The sequence below is a fragment of the Mangifera indica genome, unplaced genomic scaffold (assembly GCF_011075055.1).
Source record: "Mangifera indica cultivar Alphonso unplaced genomic scaffold, CATAS_Mindica_2.1 Un_0024, whole genome shotgun sequence".
NCBI classification, from domain to species: domain Eukaryota; kingdom Viridiplantae; phylum Streptophyta; class Magnoliopsida; order Sapindales; family Anacardiaceae; genus Mangifera; species Mangifera indica.
The window spans coordinates 21,543-35,861 of record NW_025401116.1 but is presented as its reverse complement, the minus strand read 5'-3'; the positions used below and the strand labels follow the sequence as shown (position 1 = coordinate 35,861).

The 14,319-nt window shown below is 32.6% G+C and overlaps 1 protein-coding gene and 1 long non-coding RNA gene across 2 annotated transcripts; one reads left to right on the top strand and one right to left on the bottom strand.

Moving 5' to 3' along the window:
- Positions 1-1,902: 1,902 nt before the first annotated feature.
- On the top strand, positions 1,903-2,825 carry LOC123206122. Its single transcript, XR_006499946.1, has 2 exons — positions 1,903-2,172; positions 2,403-2,825. It is a non-coding gene; the product is annotated as an uncharacterized LOC123206122 (long non-coding RNA).
- A 701-nt stretch (positions 2,826-3,526) lies between these two features.
- LOC123206115 (nitrate reductase [NAD(P)H]-like) lies at positions 3,527-10,874 on the bottom strand. Its single transcript, XM_044623246.1, has 4 exons — positions 9,823-10,874; positions 9,431-9,571; positions 8,695-8,927; positions 3,527-5,088 (listed from the first exon to the last, which is right to left on the bottom strand). Exons 1-4 carry the CDS (start codon positions 10,823-10,825, stop codon positions 3,814-3,816), a joined length of 2,652 nt encoding a protein of 883 aa, XP_044479181.1. The 5' UTR covers positions 10,826-10,874; the 3' UTR covers positions 3,527-3,813.
- Between the last annotated feature and the right edge of the window lie 3,445 nt (positions 10,875-14,319).

Sequence of the window (14,319 nt, the reverse complement as noted above, 5' to 3'; positions counted from 1 at the left end):
ATATTGTGGGGCTGAAAAAATAACCTTAGCTTCTTTGTACGAAGGGTAACGTTCATATGAGAAAGATTTTTGAGCACAAAATTCCCAATTAAATATCATCAAGAAAAACCTGAAAGAAAATAACGTGACTAATGAAAATGAGACAGTCATGTCCATGTAATTTCTTTGGAAATAAATTTATCTGTCCCGTCTGTACGGTTTTTTTTTTTTCTTTTTACATGTTTGTAATGTCTACACCAATTTTTCATCACATCTTGGTAGATATTTTCGTCAAGAAGTCACTCTCAATAGTTGACTTGGTTATCGATACAAAATCTCCTCTCCCATAGAAACTGGCCCCATATTTTTTTAAATATAGCTGTCGATTTGTGACCCTGCCTTACTAAAGGCATATTTTTTTATAATTAGAGAATTTTAATCAGATTGATTGAACTCATAATTATTATATTATATAAATAAAAATTTTATAAATATGATAAAGATTCAAATCCAAACACTTTTTTTTTTTTTTAGAAGTTTTTGTGTCCCCATTAGAGCATGACTTTGTTTCCACTACTTTTCCTAAAATTGTCGTTTTAACAAAACAATTATAATTTATTGTTAAAGCCATATAGCAATTTGGCCACGGCTGGGGAGAAAATAATTTAGAGCCTTCCCACCCAACGCTTTTGGAAAAAATTTTATCTGAATTTGATCATTTTTTTAGAGCAAACTAACTATATCAAATAGGGTAAATCTAGATTTATTGAACGATCTCATAATTATTAAATTAAGTAAAGGCCAAAGACTATTTCATTCTCAAGTTTAAGTGTTATCCCAAAGTCATATAAATGAGGTTTGAAAAACTTAAAATCCTACCCATCCGTTAAAAATCACAGTTATGGTTAGGGGCAAAATAGTCATTTAATAAAAAAAATTTAAAAATCTAAAGTTTTGTTATATTTCCCCCCCTCAGCTTGAAAACTCACAATTCAACCCCACCTGAAGTTTGAAAAATCAAAATTTCCTCCATAGGGTTTGCAAATCATGGTTGGAGTCACCAGAGATGGCAATCTCTGATGGCGTTGACTCTCATTGTCGATCACTTTCCAACTATTGGTGTAGGTCATTTCCTCATCTTTGTTAGAGTGTCTTCGTCTCGGATAAAGATAATTTCGTCTTTGTCGGAGAAGAAGACAACTGTCGGTGGTCTCAGATGGAGACGACATGGCCGTTTGAGACCATCAACGGTCGTCTTCATCGGAGAAAATAGCCTACGCCGGTGGCTGAGAAGTAATCGACAGGAAGAGTTGAGCCTAGAGGGTGAGCCAACGCCACCGGAGACGACCATCTCCGACAACTTCGACCATGATTTGCAAACCCTAGAGGAAAATTTTGATTTTTTAAACTTCAAGTGAGGGGAATTGTAATATTTTCAAACTAAAGGGGGTCAAACGTAATAAAATTTTAGTTTTTTTGTTAAAAGACGATTTTACCTTTAACTCTAACTAAGATTTTTAACGGATAGATGAGATTTTAAGTTTTTTAAACCTCACGAATATGTCTTTGAGATAATATTTAAACTTGGATGGAGCATAGTCCTTTGGCCTTAAGTAAATTAAAAATTTAATTTTGATTTATTATAAGAAAAAATTTAAATTCTTTTTTATATAGATTTTTTTTTCAATCACTAAATTTGTCCCTTGAGGTACGCAAAGGCTAGTTTAGATGGCCCTTCGGGGATCAGACAGGTTATGAGAAGCAGCGGGGCCACAGTAGGTATCGGCCTAACTCTACCCCAACTGGCGTTAGCGTGTGGCTGTCACACGCTGCGGCAGCGAAACACCTTATTCACTGGGTCCCAACTTTGATGCGCTTAATTACTGGCAAGTTATTTTGAGTCTAGCAAACGTTAATTTCTAGCCATGCATTCTGAACATTTGGCGTCTTCTTTTGCCTAATCAGAAATTTCGCCTTCTTGCAAACATAATGTCGTGGGTAGATGATGTATCAACATTACCCCCATTATCTCCGTTATGCTAAGATTTAAATTTACCCTTCTGCTACTCCCTTCATGTCCGCTGTCAGATTAATTATTCAATATCATGAATCTCCTTCATCTTCTTGTTCCCCAAACCCAGCTGCTGCTACCAGAGTCAGGAGCCATAGAATCAAACTACTTCCACACTCAGTGTATGTTTGAACTTGAAACTACTTTCACAATATGGATGTTACGATCCAATATGATATAGGTGGAAAATGAAACTTATTTAAAATATATTGGATTAATTTAATACAATAATTATATTATATGATACAGAATTCAACTGTAGAATATTTAAATGCTTGCAATTCTATTTTATTAGGGTTATAATATGTTGGAGAAGGAAGCTGCGGTAATCGTCTTGTCGTTTTTGTTGCAGATCCAGCCGGCAGCCACTGTGCAACAAGCCCTTGCGAACCTGAATAATATCACACTGCTAGCAAGTGAATAAGGTAATCCTTTTACACTGGAAAAGCCACAATGATCAACCAACGAAAAGCACCCAAGCTGCTTTATCTTCTTGTTATTTAAATCTTCATTTTCCTTATCGTGTTAGTCTTCTTTAACAATTTTCTGGAAAAATGCTTCGTCTCTGCAAATAGTCCAGTTGTTCAATAAGATTCCTCCAAACAATAAGAAGAAGGCCAAAAGACTTATTCCCACCTAAATTTAGTGCAAATGTAATCTCATATCCGTTAACTTTCGAAAATCTTAATACTTACTTATTTATTAAATTTTACTGTTACTATTAGAGGCCCTTTAATTCCAGTTTTTAAAGATTACCTTAGTAATCTATCTTTTATTCCCTTGTTTGGTCTTTCAGTAATAAAATATTACAGTAATCTTCTATTATTAATGTAAACGTGGTAGATAATATAGGTGGTAATCTGATTACCACTTTCACCTTAAGTATTTAAAGATTATCAAAGTAATCTTGATTTTATTATAATTATATTATTATTTATTAATTTTTAAGACAAAAATAAATTTATTTTAATTAATATGACAAATAATATAAAAATATTTAAAAATAATTATATTCAAAGATATTTAAGTAAAATAATTTACTAGTAATCTTTTATTAACTTTAACCAAACATAATAATTATTTATACCTATCAAATTTTGTTAAACATAATAATCTTTTATATCCAGTAATCTTATAAATAATCTATCTTCAACGTAATATTTCTACTCAAACCAAACACCTCCTTAGAGGTAAAATTATTATTTAAAAATTTTATTTAAACTCATATTTTAAAATTATCCTTAAATTTTCAAATTTTTATTTCTAACGCCTAAACTCATATCTTTTAGGCTTAAAAACTTGTCACATCTATAACCCCCCCAAATTTTTAAAAAATTTAATTATACCCTGATCTCCCTTACTTCTCTCCGGTGACGATTTGCTACTATAAGCTTTTAATCTATTCCTCATACCTTATCAGTTGCTCTCCCTTCTCTTTGACTGTTTTCGTCGGAGAAAATAAAAAAAAAGAAATCCTTGGGTGGGAAAAACTCTTCTCCCCTAAAAAAATAAAACTTTATTGCCAAATTACAGGGTTCAGACTTTATTGAAAATCATGTTTTTCCAACTTCAGCTCAAAACATTGTCTCGGGCCACAATATAGAAACTTCTACCAAAAAAATTACAAGAAAAAAGACAAAAGACCGAAAGGCTGAACATTTTTTTATTTTTTACTTTTTAAGGAAAAAAAATAACAATTTAACAGGCAAATTCAAAAGTAAAAATAAATAGTATTTACAGCCCCATCTCTCTTCTCTGATCATTTAAAATACCAACACCGAATTCTTGATATCGTAATTCAGTTTCTCCAAATTGGGCTGCACGGCAAACTGAATCATGGGCGGCGGACCACAAGCCAAAGCCAGCACATCGTCTGATCCCTCTGGGAGGTGCTCTCTCAAAATGTCCTCAGTGATGAATCCCAAGCTATATTGCCATCCTTCTCTTACTGATTCTTTTATTACATACCATACCTTGAATCGATCATACTTTTTAGCCCACTCGTCAAGTTGTTCTTTCAGTAGAATATCATCTTCAGTCCTGTTGGCATACACCACATACATCTCTGTTTCATCTTCTGTGTCCTTCAAAATTGCCTGTGCCACTTGATAGATAGGGGTGATTCCTGTGCCACCGGCTAACATAGCCAGCTTCTTAGCGGATTTTGCCTTACCATGAACCAAGAAATTACCATGGCCAGTGTATTCAATGTGACCCAATGGACCCTTCACGTCTAACACAGACCCTAAAGGCAAAGAATTTAAGTGCTGTGACATGAGTCCTCCGTTGGGAAATTTTGGGTGCACATTCTTGAAATAAATCTTCACCACAAGATCGAAATGCCCCACTTCATCAACGGAGGTCGTTGGCGTGTAAGCTCGCATACTCAACTTATTATCAATGGTTGCGCATATGATTATGTGCTTACCCACTGGTAATCCCAAAACCTGATCTTCGGATGGTAAGGCAAATCTGAAGAGATGCACATCGTGAGAAAGAGAGATCTTTTCAACCAGCTTACAGGGGATTTTTTCTCGTGGCACAAGTGCCACACTTCTTGTAGGCACAATCTCTTTGATAGGAGCTACATGGGTGTCCACAGTAGATGTCAGCTCACCAATGCGATAATCTTCAAGCATTTTCTTAGCTTTATCAGAATGAATGGCGTCAAACTCTTCAGTGCAATCGGTGCCAGCATTGATCAAGATGCTATCAGCGCCACCAGGGTGATCCTTAAGGAAACGAGTACAGTCATAGATTTGGCCGTGAACGATGATCCAAGCACAGTCAGCTGAGTTGTGTTCTTTGACCTCGGACATGGAGAAAGTTTTTGAGGGGGTGTTCATAAAGGGCGACGAGACACTCCTCTTCGAAGTTGGGTTGGCGTCCGAGGGTTTCTCGAGATGCCTTTCTTTTGCCATCCATCCGCCGGATTGGTTTCCGGGTTGCGTTGGATGTTCAAACACAATACCAATTTCTCCCTTGCGGGGCTTGCACACATTTGTCTTCACTCGAAACCAGCAGTTGTTCATCATTCCCTATTCACGTTGTTTTACACAAACTAATTGTTAATTAATAACCCGTAATCTAATTTGCTAGCATTTTCAGCTCAATAAGAAAAATATTAAACTTGCATTTTATAAGTTGGATGATGCCTTAGAAAACTTACTAATAATAACATATCACTATGTAATTAAATAATTTTAAACTAAAACAAAACAATATTAAACATATAATGTCTATTCTTATGAGTTTGTTTAGTAGAAAGGTCATTGTTTATTGATCTCATACCCCTAGTCACGAATAGGTTTTAGAGGAATACTCACCTGTCCTAAAAACTAACAATTTCACTATTGGGGTGGATTGAGTGGCGATGGATTAGACCTCAATTGAAAATGAGTTGACCCAAAAACACTTTTTTAACGTGTTGATGATATAAATAATACTTTTTTTTTTTATCTAAAATCAAATTCAGGTAAAAAAAAACTTTGACTTGTATGCAAAAATTATAATTGCTATAAATATAGTTAATAATAATGATAATTGCAAATAGAGGAAGATGATTAAGAAGATGAGAATTGAAGTAAAGAAACAAAAACAGAAATCTTGAATAGTAATTTAGAGGGTGATTATGCTTTAGTTGAAGGAGAGAATGTGGCGTGTATTGTTATATAAAATACAAGGGATGAAGGGGGTTTATATAACACTTTTACGCCACCCTTATAGCCCAAAAAATTGACCAACTCCTTTTGCTTTAAATGTGTTCACGCAACACATATTGATTTTGTTTACCTAATAAATCAACACATTCAATCTCAAGCCTCCCATCATTTATTGTTTTCATATTGGAAAGTCATCTCATACGTATCACTTCTATTTGAATTTCTATCACTTATTAATAATTACATTACTTTTGTTAAGAAAAAACTCAGTAGGATAAAAATCAAATCAGATGAATTTAATTTTTAATGTTCTATAAAGTGGTATTGGGCGTATTTAAATTACCTCATTAAAAATCTTACTAAGAAAATCCAATAGAATAAAATCTAATGAAGAAAAAAAGAATACAATACACATTTTGCCCATATGTGATAAACTTCAAAAATTTGTTTGATGAATACTCCTTCTAATGAATGTTTCCCCTCTTTGTAGTGGAATTAATTTGATTGCTTGTTGAGTCACCGCATACCAATATTATAAACTAACTTTTTAAATATTGATGTCGGTAATCTCTTGGTGAATAAATCTGCAAGATTCTCACTGGTTCGTATTTATTTGACATCAATCTTTCAGCTTTGTTGAAACTCATGAGTGTAAAAGAACTTTATGAGATATGTTTGGTTTTGTCTCCTTAGATATATTCACCTCTAATTTGGACAATAGATGCTACATTATCTTCATATAATATGAAAGAAATGTCTATTATAAAAAGAAGACTGCATATACTCCGAATATGATAGATGACAGACTATAACTATATACATTCTTGATTGGTTTCATAGAGAGCTAAAATCTCTGAGTGATTTGAAGATGTTACAATCAAAGTGTGTTTAGTGAAGCACCAGGATTCACACAACACAGTGATTGATTTTGTTTCTAATGAAATGAATTTGCCTAATAAATCAACACATTCAATCCCAAGTCTCTCATCATTTATTTCTTTCACATTTGGTGGAAAGTTATCTCATATGTAATAATGATTATATTTTTCTTTATTCTTTCATTTTTCATAAATTTGTTATATTACTACTAACTAAAATTTAGTCTTGACCATTCATGTTAACAGATCATATTTATATTGTATCAATTTGAATTTTATATCAGAGATTTTTAACTCTAACATGATTTGAATTAGAATCGTATCAAAATTTTTTAACCCTAACTACACCTTTTAATATTTAAGTTGCCCCAATCTGATCCAAATTAACCAAAATTATCTACTATTTTTATTTTTTAAGGTTTTTTTATTTTTTTAATTTTTTTACTAAATTATCTCAATATACTATTAATAAAACACATAATATAATATTTTCTCATATTGACAAATAGTCTAAAATTTTATATACTAAGACTTTTAAAATACGTCAATAATCTCACAAACCAAATTAAATTTTTACTATTTAGTATTAAAATAAAATATTTAAATAAAAATAAAAAATAATACGAATAATTATAATTATACAAAGATACAATTATATACAATATATATATATATTTCAAATTTTTACCATATAAACACAACATATAATTATAAGAATAAGAACTTTAAAAAATATCTATAATCTAACTACCTAAATCAAATTCTTACTATTTATAATAAAATAAAAATATTTAAAAAAATAAATAATAATAAAATAATTATAATTATATAAAGATACAATTATATACACTCTATAAAGATTTTAACTACGGTTAATATTACCTTTTAACATTTTCATAATTTATTCTTAACAAATTCTATTAAAATAACATTTCTCCAAAATATTTGAGTCAATTCGTATCGTATCAGATTACTTTCATGTGAACTTTAATACTATCCAATTTAATTTTGTGTTGTATCAAATTAACCTAAAATAAATAAATATCTTATCAAAAAATTAAACCTTAATAACATATTTTTATGTTATATCATATCGAATGAGTGAATCGTGTTAAAAATTATATGCCCTACTAAAACTTATCCTATTACTTCTAAGTAAAATGTACTACCTAAAAACAAATCCAAAAAATCTTGTTAGTCGTAATTGCATTTATCATCATCCGACACATTCTCTCTCTCTCTCAATCTCCGGTCCCATTTTATCAAAAACACCAAAATCTGAGTTTCTAGTTGGAACTTAAGAAAGGATTGGAACTCATGCACTAGCATGACTATTGTTATAACTTAGGTAGTGATAATGTTGGGTCGTAGCTTAAAGATCAGGATTGGATGTTGGATTACGCTTTTCTTCCTTCTCCACTACCACCATTCTCATCATCCCACGTTAAGTTTTCGCCTTCCTCTTCCTTGTCTCCAACTCATTCCCCTCATTTTCGATTTCCTAATTCAGAAGCGGCCCATAATAAAAGAGAACAATCTACTTTTCGCTTTCATATTCAAAGTCTCCCACTAGAATGATGTTGACTTCATCATTGACTATAGTGCCAACGAAGCTTCATGTCCTGGCTTCATTGGTCGATATAGTTTCGTCATTCTCTTCCTCAAACTATTTCTCCCACCAGTCCTCTCATTGGCATCGTCCACCTTTATCACCACTTCCACTTTTTATTTTCTCATAACTCCCAAATTTTCATTTTACCAATTGTGCATTTTTTATTTTTTTTAATATTGGGAAATAAAAATGATGATTTTGCTTTTTATGCTATAGATTTTTTGTTGTAACAGTTTAATTTTGTGTGGAAAAAAACGTGATTTATCCTAAAGGAGTGGAAAAATACTTTCGGCCAAACCTGGGTGAGAAAATGAACCAAGGGTCCATAACAATCCCATTAGAACAATAATTCCTACGTGGTCTAATTTATTTGGATAGTGTGGCGGCCGGAGATGCTAAAAGTGGGCATATATATTTATCTAAGTTTGACCAGAACCATTGACACAGTGAAGGATGCGATAATAATGAAAACAGCAAGAAGATGTGACGTACCATCACATTCCAATTCAGTTTCTCGGGCTGGGTGTTGAGCGTTTCGTCCCAGGCTCGAACCGCAATCTCCTTGGCTCCAACAAGCTCCGTAACCTCCACCTGTTGGGACCAAAAGCACCAGCACCAGTATTTGCCATACTTATTGGGCTTCTCAGGGTGGTCCAAATTGCACACGTGCCATGTTTCTCCACCATTCAGAGTTACCTCCACACGTGTCACCTTCTTGCCGCCACCTGTTTCACGTAAGGTAATACAAAGAAGATTATTGCTTTGAACTGGCAGCAAATGGGCAACTTGGAACTACAAGTTACAACCATCACAGTCCCTCTAAATCTAGTGAAGTAGTCAGCAACTTGGAACAACGAGTTACAACCATCACAATCCCTCGAAATCTAGTGAAGTAAATTTGCCCTACAAGGCACCACCCGTTGACTTGCACGTATCTGGCTTAAAGATGCCGGCATCCGATCAAAACCATTAATACAATTATTGATTGAATTGATTTAAATAAAAATTATATTATATTATCATATAATTAAATGATTAAAATATATCTAAATTTGCTTTAACTGTAGTAATATAAATTTGTCTTATAAGATACCATCTGTTGACTTGAAATATTTGGCCTATTTATGTTGGCATCCAATCAAAACCAATAATAGAATTACTGTATAAATTGATTTAAATAAAATTGATGATAAATTATCATATAATTAAATAATTAAAATAAACTTACCAGAATATGCATAACCTTTTAAAGTGTATGGTTTTTGGCAGGTCAACGGGCTAATCGGCAATACCTCATCGTGGCGTGGTGTTGTTATTACTGAGTTTATGTTTAGCTCATTGATGATGTACTCCGGCTTATACCACCAAGCTGCACATAATAATTTTATTTTAGATCATCCAATAATATTAATTCAAAATTTATTATTTTGATTTTTTTTTTAAATAAAGGAAAAGGAAAAATAAATGCAACAAGTGGATTTGTCCAAGTCCACACGGAAGAAAACAGCGGCATAAAAGAAAAAGACCCTTGGGATAGCCAATAGAAGGGCAAATATACAACAAATATTAGCGAAAACCACGTAGTGTCGCGTGGTGCGTAGGTGACAATTGACAAGTTACCTTCAGCATTGGCGAGCTCAGTGTCAACGTGAGAAGGAAGTACTCTATTGTCTTTGTAATGGTAATAATTGTCTGACTCTTGAGTGGTCACCACAATTCTCTTTAACCACTTCACCATCCGCCCGCCGATGAATCCTGGAATAATCATCCTCACCGGAAAGCCGTGATCCGGCGATAAACGCTCACCATTTTGCATGTATGCTAGTATGATATCCCGTGAAGGATCCATTGCAAGCTCCTTCTTAATGCTGGTCCCGTACTTGGACCCTCCCCCGCCTGGCAAATCTTCCGCTCCTTCGAAGCAAACATTCAAGGCTCCATTTTTACGGCTGAAGATGCCGCAGCGTTTCAGCACATCGCGTAATGGTACACCGCGCCACACGGAAGTGGAGATCCCTGCAGCGCCCCAGTTAAAGCCGATTGTTTGCCTAACCATGTTTTGTTCTTTTCGTCTGTTGCCAGCGCACACAAGTGTAACGGGAAACTCACGGCTGGGGAAATCGTTCACCAATTGTTCCATAGTGAGCTGCGCTGGCCGTTTCACCAAACCGGTAATCTCTACCGTCCAGTCGTCCCACGTGGCCTTTGGGACGGCTCCGTGATTGCGAACATAATGAAGTGGGGCCGGGGTTATGAAACCGTAGTGCATAAGTCTGGTTAGTGGAGGCTCGGAGTTGAAGGGATGCTTCCCTGTGAGACGGACCATGGAAGAGTTGCGTGCGATCCAGTTATCTGCGGTACCTTCGTCTCTGGAGTCGAGGGTCGACGGTTCAAGTTCATTGTTGCCTTTGTTGATTATCTCTTTGTAACCAGTCTCATTTTCGTCTTCACTTGAGGAGTCGTTTTCGTCGTTGAATAATTGTTTCTTGTGAGTGAAAGTATTGTGGGAGGAACGGACGGGGGACTCAGGCCGGTGATGTGGACCGGGTTTATAAGGACGAACGATGCCGTTTAAGGTGGATTCAAGATGAGTGAACTGGCGGTTGTCGACTGAGGCCGACATTAGAGTGATGATGATATTACTCTAAATTTCGAAATTTTTTCTACGACACAAGCGGAAAGGTGACTTTATATAGGCCACAAGGGGATTGAAAGTAAATCGAATTAAGATGTCATAATTAATAAAATTAGTAAAAAATTAAAATTCTCATAATAAAAATTTATTATATTTGTAAAATTTTAGTATAATGGTTATTAGGCCGACCACGAATATCTCAGATTTGCTCGTCCAACTTGTACAGAGGGCCTACTTTGTTTATTAATTTTCGTTCTGAAAGAGGAAAGCTTAATCACCTGGGTGGGGCAGTGTGGCTCGAGTGGTGGATATGGGTTAGGAGCAACTTGGCTTGGCTAGAGCCTAGAGCCACGAATTTATTATAACTAAATATCTACCTTTTTCTTTTTACCTTATTTATGAAATCATATATAGTGTTTGTACAGATTTATATAATAGAAGTGTGTTTATATATATTACTTACATTATTATAAAAAATAAAATTTTACTGTTAAAATATATTATTTTCAACATCATTAAACATAAATTATTATTATATTTATTAAAAATTAATAAAATTAAATAATTATTGTGTTAAATTAAATATAATAAAATAATATTAAAATATTATTTTATTTAAATATGTTTAGGTATAATAATTTTAAATATTTTTTATATAACTTGTTATATTAATTAAAAATAAATTTTTTTAAATTAATAAATTATAACAAAATTAAAATTACGTTGATAATCTTTTAATTAATATATCTTTATATCACTTATTGTATTATCATTAATAATAAAATATTATTGAAATTTTATATTATTTAATAAATCAAATAAATTATTATCATTAATTAAAAAAAAAACTACCAGAACACTCTATCTTAACCTTGATCTAAACCCACCTTAGATAATATAAATATACCACTTAAATTATGAATTTCAATATATTTATATATCTTATTTAATTAATTTTCCCTTATTTTTCTTGTAATTATGTAGGTTATAATTTGGGTGTTTACTCAATTTTGCATTTTTTAAAAAGAAAAAAAAACTAGACCACAAATTTGGGAAAGAGACAAGAACATTTGTATTTGGGGACCAACTTGTACATATATTTCTAAACAAATGCTTGGCTAGACTTCCCAGGGAAAGAAAAATTAAAACACTGAAAGTTACTGAATATTCATGGATATAATATATCCGTATTTATAACCAATCATATCAAATAAATAAAATTTTAAATATAATATTTATCAACTATATTAAATAAATTAAAAATTTAATTTTAAAATATTATAAAAGAAATTTAAACTCATACACTTAATCTTTTATTCTCTTATGAAAAAACTTATTCTTGGAAACAAACTGAAATATCCAATTTGGAAGAGTGACTGTTGAGATTCCTATTTGGGCTGATGAGTCAAATCTCTCTATGATTTTTTTTTTTTTTTGGAGAATTGTTTGCTTGGAGAAGTGCTGAGTTGCTGGATTCAAGGATATGTTTGGTTAGTGTGCTTAATTTTATAATTAAGCACTTTAATTAACAAGATAAGCCCTGCCAAAATAAACTTCCCCCACATGTGTTTAACTTTGTTTTAGTAGCATATGCTTCTGCTTGCTTTAACATCTACGTTAGTTGGCTTCTAGACACGGTGCTTTATCACTTCCAGTTTCTTTCTCTTGGTAGATAAATCACCACTATGATTTATTAGAACCAAAAAAAAAAAAAAAAAAATCATTGCTTTATTGGCTTTTAAAGGGTTAACTCTCACACTTATATGAATTGGATTAAAAGTTTGACTTATATACAAATCGGTGGAATTCCCTTCTAAATGCGATACAAATAATGTTTAGTATGTTTTTATGCGCAGTCGTTTTAATTAATTACTTTATTTTTTGCAAATAAAATACTTACCTTTCCTCTTACCAACATCAGTGCAATTTTTGTGGCTACATGCAAGACCATTCCACTACAGTTATTCACAAAGCTATGTCTTCATATTTCTACAATCAAGCTTATATAAACCAAAAATTAAAAAAAAGAGAATATCAAAAGGATCAATACATGCTTGCATATTGAAAATCATGAGCAGTCTCAATGACTAGCTAGTGGAGTGGTTGGTCAAATTCTTAAGGGGAACATAAATATGTTTGCTTGGAAGCATATCAATATGGTGGCCATCAACTCTAAAGTGATGTGCCACAAGCTTAACATTGGTTAAATGCAATTTTTGGTACATAAAAAGGGGCAATAGACCCCAAACGATATTATGCTTTTGAGGATGAAGTAAATGAACTCCTCTCTATTGGGTTCATTTGGGAAGGCTAGTATTCTCAATGGCTAGATAACTTTATTCTAGTCCCAAAGCCAAATGGCAAGTGATGGATATGTATTGATTTACATGTCTCACTAAGGCATGTCCAAAAGATAGTTTCTCACTCCCATGAATTGACCAACAAGTAGATACACCTCAAAGCACACTTTTATAAGCTTCACAAATACTTATTCAAACTACAATCTAATCTTATGTTTCGTCCAGACGAAGAGCATACCTTTTTTATTACAACTTATGGGTTTTTTTGTTATAACGATATTAAAGACACTTATTAGCAATTAGTCAATAAAATGTTCAGAGATCAAATTTGCAAGATAATGGAAGTCGATGTAGATGACATGCTTATTAATTCCAAAACTCTATATATTATGTTGCATACCTCAATGACATATTTGATGTCTGACAAAGTTATTAGATGAAATTGAATCCCTTCACATGCACCTTTGGAGTGATTTTAGAGACTTTTTTGGATTTTATAGTCAACTAGCGTGGAATAAAGGTAAACCTAAAGAAAACCCCTAATTTTAGTTGGTTTAAAAAAGTTTTTAAATTGTACCAAGCTAGACCATGTTCACCCCTAATTCATCAAGGTCATGCGTCCACCATTACATAAGGTATTCAATTTAATAAAGTAGACAGTTAGATATAATTATCACCTTGCTAACTAAGTTATTTGTACTATATTTAATGTAAAAGATAAGTATCGTTTCGACAACATATTGAATGTAAAGTAACTAAGCTGGTTAAACAACACGTATAACATTTAATAAAAGACAATGACACTATACTGAACCTCTTCCAATGTATAACGATCTTGATTGTACACACATATATTATATTAATTGAACAAACATTCAAGCTTGTTGAAACCTACTGGTACCATATGGCTAGGGTGATGACAATATCCTCTCATCCCAATATATAAAGCCAAAAAAAAAAAAAAAACATATAAAAGAGATCGATCTTTCGAGAGAATTACGAGCTTTTTACTCTTGAGACTTTTTATTATTTTATAAGCATTATCTTAAGCTCATACAAAACACATTCTTTAAATTCTATTAAATAAAATCTCGGACATTCTTTGTAATTATTTCTAGTAAATATATTATAAAAAAGAGTAAATAACAGGCATAGATTTTTCTTAATCAATTGAACCATTCA